We start from the raw sequence: 8486 nt of genomic DNA, 5'->3' as shown, positions 1-8486 counted from the left end.
GCCCGCAGTCAAGGCACATATGAGAAAGCAATCAATGAACAACTAAGGTGTCACTATGAAAAAGTGATGATTGATGCTTCTCATCTCTCTTTGTTCCTGTCTGTCTGTCCTTGTCTGTTCCTCTCTCTGACTCTCTCTCTCTGTCTCTTTTAAAAAAAAAATAGGAAGCTGAAAATACAAACTCTCAGTTTCCATGAATCAATATAAAATGCTGAAGCAAATGAGAAGTACAGGCAGTAATAACAGCCGACAGGATGCAGTTGAAGGGCTAATGCACTTGGGACACAGTCCACCATGAAGACCCTTGTGCAGCAGGGACCCCTGAGGTCGGCCACTCCTCATACCGTCACAGGCATTCTCCAGGCCATAGAGTCATATTAATTTTTTCTCTGGGGCAGATTTTCGGGAGAATTAGAAGACAACTAATTCCGGTGGAATCAGGAGTTATTGATAGTCAGGATTTGGGAGAAACACACTCGGTCAGGGCATAGGCAGGATGCATTTCCCTCTGATGCAGGAAACAGACAGAGCAGTGCCCCCTGTGGGTCCTGCAGGACACAGCCTGACTCAGAGGAGCATCCTATGCAGGTACTTTCATCTCTGAGAGAACACGTGGCTACAGGCTGACCCTGCCTCCTCACATTTACTCCCCCACAGATTCCAGGGCCACCATCACCCAGGCAGGGCGCTCATATCCTTTATTGACCTAGACCTTCTTGATATGATATGGATTGTTCTTGCTCATATGTTGAGTCATTTGTGCAAGTCTTCACTATTATCATAAGTGATATTTGGGGAGGGGGTAATTTTCTAATAGTTCCTGGTGTGTTAAGCTCCTTTAATTTGCTAGAATGAAAACAATAGCTTAGACTACATTACTCTACCACATTCTCTCTCTCTCTCTCCCTCTCTCTCTCTCTCTTTTTTCTCGCCTAGACAACAGCATCTGACTCAGGACCCAGGGAGCGGGGTTAGAAGGTAGCAGAACACATGGGATGACTCAGCAGCTGGGCCCAGACAGCAGGAGCAAAAGACAGTGCAAATGTCCACACACATCCTTTCACAGTCCACTAAAGAAACTCCCTGTGCAGGGAGTGAGGAGGGGAGGGGGGGAACCCGGGCCATGACAGAGAGCCCAGAGCTCTGCTTGCTGAGGCTGAACTGTTGGCCTTGAGACAGTCCCTCCCCTGGTGTCTCCTATTGATGAGGGAGACATAGAGTTGGAGAGAAAAAGATAGCACTGGAAGTCACGTTTTTTTTCAATCAAATTTATTGTTTATTGTGTGTTTGTCTATCTATCTTTGGCTGTAGATGAAGAATAAACAGTGACTTCGTGAAAGGAAGACTAGACATGAGGCAAGTGTGTGCGTCTCTGCCTAGTGCTCATGTTGTATTAGGGACCAGGTGCAAGAAAGTCACACACTTCAGTGAGGACACTGCCTGACCAAGTGTGCAAGAGCCAGTAGAGTATTTTCCATGTCTCCCAGCCCAGAACCCTAAGCTCTGAGGCACAGTCCACCAGTGCCCCCTGCTGGTCTCAAAACTCATCCTCCAGCCTTCCCTGTGCTTTTATTATTATTATTTACCACCCAACCCTCCTATAAGGGATTTCTGATTTTTGCATTTGCATCTTTCTGATGTCACTACACCAGAGAGGTTTATGTCCTGGTTCCCCATCTGGGTCTCTCACTGTGTCAAGCAGCACTGTAGTGTAGCCAGCAGTGGTACTCAGCCTTGTCCTCGGGCTGGGCCCCCGAGATTGTCAGGGCAGCTTTGCCCCCGATGATGGAGTCTGAGAACCGGGCAGGGGTCCAGGAGGGTTTATTTTTTGTATTATAAATCAGTGTTCTGTGGACTTCGCCAGACTTCTGCTGGAACCAGTATGGATAGTGACCATTGGTGACATCTCCAGTGCTGGAGCCACAGGTGAGAGTGACTGTCCCTCATGGGGACATGGTCAGTGAGGGCTCTTGAGTCACCACAGCCTGAGAACTGCACCCTGAAATGAAAACCGACACATGTCAGGAATAAGGAGCACAAGTGGAGGATCCCTCCAAAGGCTGGTGTGTGACGTCTGTATTCACCAGGGCAGTGAGAGAGGAGGAGGAGGAGGGTCCAGGCCATGGTGCAGAAGAAAGAACTCTCTGTCCCTGAGCTGGGGCGGGACTCTCTGATGCCTCTTTATCTTCTACTGAGCTTGCTGTGAAGGGGTGTGTTTGAGGATTGCATCATGCAAATCTGAGCCCATATCCATTCCCTTCCTCTACCCTGGTCCTCAGCCCCTGAGAGTAGCTACACTGTCAGGGGGTGAGCCAGGGCTGGCTGTGTGGGATCTACTTTGTGGGAGGAGACAGCTGCTCTAAGATATTATTCAACCCAGTGGGCAACTGTTCAGTGTCCATTCAATATCAATTGTTTCAGTTTCAAGTGTTCTGAGAAGATCCATAGCGCCATCTAGTGGCCTTTGTGTGCTAGAGGAGGTGTGGACTCAGATCAGTTATTTAACAAATAATTACTGTACTCATCTGCTGTACACTAAGTATTTTATTTGGATTTAATAGTCTTTTAATATGTTTTAATTAATATTTTTTCTTTTTTCCAAATTTTTAGGCTAAAAATGCTTATTTTACCACAAAAATAATTAAAATAATAAATACATAAAATATCTATATACCACAAAATCCCACAATATAGCAAACAATCCTCAATATAAGATTAGTTATATACAATTTAAAGATCCGTGATACAGTGAAACCATGAAAAGTGAACTGCAATATGGCAAGGGGCGACTGTACTGATTTATCCTTTGACATCGCCACTGTATTTCCCAGGGTATTCCACATTCATAGCCTATCTCTTCCTGATCATTTCTGTTTATATTTATTTTCTAGCTGTTGTCGAAATCCCACCCCTGTGTCAGTTTTAGTGTTACACGGGCTTAGTTATTTTTTACTGATTTCTAGAGTGAGGGAAAATGAGGGAGAGATAGAGATGGAAAGAAAAAAGGAGAGAGAGAGAGAGAGAGGAGAGAGAAACTTTGTTGTGTTGTTACAATTATTCATGCCACCAATGCGTGTGTCTTGTATGTGCCCTGACAGAGGATCAGGTCGAAACCTCAGCACATCTAGATGACGCTCTAACCAACTGAGCTACCTGACCAGGGCCTGCAGTTCGTTTCTTATTTGAGTATTTTGAATGATTAAAAGAACTATTTCATGACCAACTGACCCTATTAAAATATTTATTTTGAGCTTAGTGTTGAACAGAGGCTGTTTTAAGTCATAATTTTTTTATAATTTACATTTTAATAACTTACTTTAGAGAATTTTCAAAAACAAAATGATCAAAGACTGAAGAGTTAAATGTTTTACTCGCAATGTGGTGGAAACTAAAGTCAGCCGTGTGAATGGTTAGCCAATTTTACATGAACCATACAACCATACGACCTGCCCTCCCCCATTAACTTCGGACACGGAGCTGGGTGAACTTTCCTGGGTGGCAGTAATCCATGCAGAGTGTGACATGTTGATGCCAGGGCAGTTAGCATTGTCTGTGAGTTACTCCCCTGGGAGAAGACAATGGGAAACTCACACTTGAAATTCTTCTGGACCCTGCCCGTGTGCCTCTGCCTTTGACTAATTTTAATCTGAAGGTATATATTTTAAATTCCAAGCTTCAGGTAATGAAAAATAGAATAGGGCAAGGATTACTTCTGACAGTTTCCTTTAGGGAACACTACCTGGGTAATACAGATACATGTTCCCCCTGAGATGGAGAGTAAGGTAAATGCTGTCCTCCCTCATCTCTCTATTCAATATTGTGCGGGCAATTTGGCTAATGCCCTGAAGCACTAAAAAGAAATAAAAAGTATCTGATTTACTTATTTCACTTCGTATTATGTTATCAAGATCCTACCATTTTGCTGTAAATGATCCGATGTCATCATTTCTTATGGCTGAGTAGTATTCCATAGTGTATATGTGCCACATCTTCTTTATCCAGTCATCTATTGATGGGTTTTTTGGTGTTTTCATGTCCTGGCCACTGTGAACAATGATGCAATGAATATGGGGCTGCATGTGTCTTTACGTATCAATGTTTCTGAGTTTTTGGGGTATATACCCAGTAGAGGGATTGCTGGGTCATAAGGTAGTTCTAGGAACTGCATTATTCCATACGTAGTTGGGACATAAAGGTGAAACTGAGAGACATTGATAATAGTGTGGTGGTTACGGAGGCAGGGGGGAGAGGGAGAGGGAAAGGGGGAGGGGCACAAAGAAAACTAGATAGAAGGTGACAGAAGACAATCTAACTTTGGGTGATGGGTATGCAACATAATTGAACGACAAGATAACCTGGACATGTTATCTTTGAATATATGTATCCTGATTTATTGATGATGCCCCATTAAAAAAATAAAATTATTAAAAAAAAAGTATCTGAATTGGAAGGGGATACAGACTCCAGACCAACAAATAAACCATATCCCAATAATCTGGAGGAAAAGATTTTGAAAATTGGTGTGTTTAGTACTTTTAGAGTGTACAAAAAATATATAAAAGCCAGCTGTTATTTTGTCGATCACTACAAAGCCTATATAATGGTAAGGAACAATTAACATTTGAAGTAAATAAATGCCATTTACCATATCACCGACATGCATTACTTAGACATAAATCTAAGAAGAATATGTATAAGAACCTCGTGCTTCAGTGTACAAAACACTGATCAAAGACACGGAGGAGCTCAACGAAGGGTGGGAGGTTCAGTGTTAATGGATTTGAGGTCTCAGTATTGATAAGATGTCCATTATCACCAGCTTAATCTATTCATTCAGTGAGATCTCAATCAAAATCCCAGTCAAGTTTCTTTTTGTTTTTAACTTAGACCTTAATGATTAATGCATTCCATCTTTATTATCAAATTTATGGCCACAGGATTGTATATAGTATTTCCTCATTTTCCTTTTAATACCTGAGGGATCAGTAATGATGTCACCTCTTTCATGTCCAGTATTGATTATTTATGCCTTCCCTCTATTTTTCTTATCAGCCTGGCCAACAGTTTATTCATCTTTCTGAAAAAATGAATTTTGATTTCTTAATTTTTCTCGACTGTTAATTTGCTTTTGTTTTCATTGAATGCTATATGTAGTGTTTCTCTTTTCTGATTACTTTAGATTTGCTATGTTCTTCTTTCTCTAGTTTCTCAAAGTGGAAATTTAGGTGGACAGTTTTATGTTTTGTTGTTGTCGTTGATATTATTGAGAGAAGAAGAAAAAGAGAGAGAGAGGAAGGAAGAAAGCAAGAGGAGACAATGATTTGTTGTTCCACTTATTTATGAATTTATTAGTTTATTCTCGTATGAGCTTTGACAGGGAATGGGACCTGCAACCTTGATGTATCGGGACAACACTCTAACCAACTGAGCTGCACGGCTAGGGCAAAAATTTCTCCTTTCAAGTGAGATCTGGGAAGCCCATTCCTGTGTTCATCAAGACATGAGTGGGACACAATCAATGAAATACTTCACTGATGCATGGGACTTGACAGTCTAATTGCTCCTTATTAAAACTCTTGACTAGGACACCTGGTTCCTTTATGATTTGCACACAATCCCTTGGAACCTGAACCCTGTGTATTTCTGGGACGCAATAGGTAAAATCTGGCGCTTAACTTATCCTTCTTGGCAAAAAGTTTGCAGAATTTGCATTCTGTCGTGTTTGTTTGCAATGAGGAAATTGTTTATCTCTTCAGTGATTCAAGTGTTTTTTTTTTAAGATATTATTTATTCATTTGAGAGAAGAGAGAGAGAGAGAGAGGAGACACAAAGGGGGAGGAGCAGGAAGCATCAACTCCCGTGTGTGCCTTGACTGGTCAAGCCCAGGATTTTAAACTGACAACTTCAGTGTTCCAGGTCGACACTTTGTACACTGAGCCACCATAGGTCAGGCCTCAAAGTGTTTTGATATCTCCATTCCACACTTATTCTCCTGTCCAAAATTTCTTGATATCTTGTTATTTTATAATTTGAAACATAAATTGCAGCTCTTTATAAAGCATTTGTTGGGGGGGAGAAATAAAGATAAATCATGTGAAACACCCCTGATTTGGAGAGAAATGACACATCTCTCTAGCACAGCTTCCTGCAGACTCCTGTCCTGTGTCAGTGCAGTTCCACTCCCCTCCACCCGATGGCCACGCTCCCTGCCTCACCCTCCCCTGCAGGAAACACTGTGGAGTCAGGGGAGTCTCTGGAGGACACCTGCTCTGAGGGCAGAGGGCCAGTGTAGTTCTGTCTTTGTGATCTGATTTCTTTTCCTCTTTTTTTTCTGTGTCCAACACATGGGAACCTCAGTTTCAGTAAATGTGATTGAGATGTAGGGACAGAAGTTGCATTCCCGAGTATAAACTATCTTATACTTCCATATATTATTGTGATTATTATTGTATTTTAAAATTAATATTATTTTTTGGATTGTTTTTATTTTAGTTTAGTTTTTTCTATAAGCCAGTGAGAGAGAGATTTAATTTTTTCAGTATTTGTGGCATTTTCACTAGGTTTCACCTTATCTTTTTTGCTAGTATGTTTATTATTACCCATAGAATCATAACTGTGCAATATCAAAACTTTCTCTTGGTAACTAAATGCTGCTGCCATGAATCTGAACTTGAGTATAGTGAGTGAGCTTGTGTGTTTGTGTGTGCATGTGTGTATAACTTTTTATTGTCATTACTGACAATAGCAGAGCAACTGATATATATATATATACATATATATAATGTATATACTATATCTATTAGCTTTTATGAACACACTGTTAGCACTAAATAGTGGATGGAAAATAGAACATTTTTGTCTGACCTGTGGTGGCACAGTGGATAAGGGCGTCGACCTGGAAGGCTGAGGTTGCCAATTTAAAACCCTGTGTTTGCCTGGTCAAGGCACATATGTGAGTTGATGCTCTCTTCTCCTCCTCTTCCTCCTACTCTCTCTCTCAAAAAAGTGAATAAATAAAACCTTTAAAGAAAAGGATACATTTTGAAGATGAGAACAATAGACTTGACCATGTCCTCTGGAACCATGGAAAACAAGCCCCCTGAGTCCACACCAGTTCCACACAGCCTCCGTGAACAGGAGACAGGGGGACATTAGGAGTGAGGGTGCACTGAGCCAACAGGGGATTTTGTCTCGCTTCCCCACCTGCATCTGCCACTGTGGAAATGGTTGCTGAACCACAGAGCACAGTAGTACTCAGCCTCGTCCTCGGGCTGGGTGCCCGTGATGGTGAGGGCGGCCTTGTTTCCAAGCAGGGAGCCTGAGAATCTGGCAGGAACCCCTGGTACCCGGTTGTTGGTATCACCTATTAGACCCGGGGGCACCTGGTAGGGCTTCTGTTGGACCCAGTCAGCATAGTTACTAGTGGTGACAGCCCCAGCACTGGAGACACAGGTGAGTGTGACTGTCTCCCCAGGGTTTGTGGACAGTGAAGCTTCCTGAGTCACCACAGCCTGGGAAGTGGCTCCTGAAAACAGATGCGAGACCAAAGGTCAGGAAAGGGGACTGGTCCAAAGGAATGCAGTGTGATCTTTCTCACCTCCTGCTTCACCCCCAGCCCAGAGAGTCCCCTGGACCTGTGCAGTGAACCAGCAGTGTGAGCAGGAGGGGAGCCCAGGCCATGGTGCAGACGTCTCAGTCCTGTGCTCTCAGCAACCCCACAGGGTCCCCAGCACAGCTCTCCTTATAGCTCCTATCACTGTGGGGGAGGGGCTGCCATGCAAATGAGCTCCCCTCCCAGGGACACTCAACAGTGTGTCTTGGTCACATCTAGTCAGATGTTCCATGCCAGTGACCAAGTGTCAGTGGCCCTTAGGCCCTGGATGACCCCAACTGCTCCTCCTCTTCCGGGGTCTGCCCGGGGCCCCTGTGTCCGCTCTGGCGGAGGGCCGCACTCCTGCAGACCTTTCAGTTTCTCCCTCTCTGATCTCGGGTCTGAAGGTGCAGTTACTGTGGGAGGTGACTCTGGGCCTGAGAGTCTGCACAGGGAACCTGGTGCTGGACGTAAGGGATGTGGAGGCTGAAATGCTAGTGTTGAGATAAATGAGAAATGAGGGACTAGTAAGAAATCGCATCTTAGATGATGACAGATAAAGGGTGAATACATTTATTACAAATTTTATTACTAACACTCTTGCAAGTACTAATTAGCATCAAGGAAGCCTGGTGTTTGCCACGTGTTTCAAACTGTCTCAGACATTCCCCAACAGCACAGGTTACATCATCCTTCCCCTGGGGCAGCTCTGGGTGGGGATTAGGAGCCAGTGTTGAGTAGAGGATTTGATGGGATGGATATGGGAGAAGCACCCAGGTCCCAAGAACCCCTCACATGCAGGAAAGAGACAGAGCAGCGCCCCCTGCGGGTGCAGAGAGTCAGGGCCTGCTCAGGCAGGAGCTTCCTCTGAGAGACCTTGCTGTGTGGGCTGACC

General features: G+C 43.6%; 1 gene segment (V, D, J or C); it reads right to left on the bottom strand.

The window, feature by feature from the left end:
• Positions 1–1694: 1694 nt before the first annotated feature.
• Positions 1695–7717, bottom strand: LOC136387037 (Ig lambda-1 chain V region-like). The segment is given in 3 exon segments: positions 1695–1979; positions 7227–7525; positions 7635–7717. Coding segments are annotated over 3 exon segments (630 nt in total).
• Positions 7718–8486: the final 769 nt, after the last annotated feature.

Source organism: Saccopteryx leptura, unplaced genomic scaffold (assembly GCF_036850995.1).
Source record: "Saccopteryx leptura isolate mSacLep1 unplaced genomic scaffold, mSacLep1_pri_phased_curated manual_scaffold_52, whole genome shotgun sequence".
Classification (NCBI taxonomy): domain Eukaryota; kingdom Metazoa; phylum Chordata; class Mammalia; order Chiroptera; family Emballonuridae; genus Saccopteryx; species Saccopteryx leptura.
The sequence above is the reverse complement of the archived record's forward strand: the minus strand, read 5'-3'. Positions and strand labels throughout refer to the sequence as shown.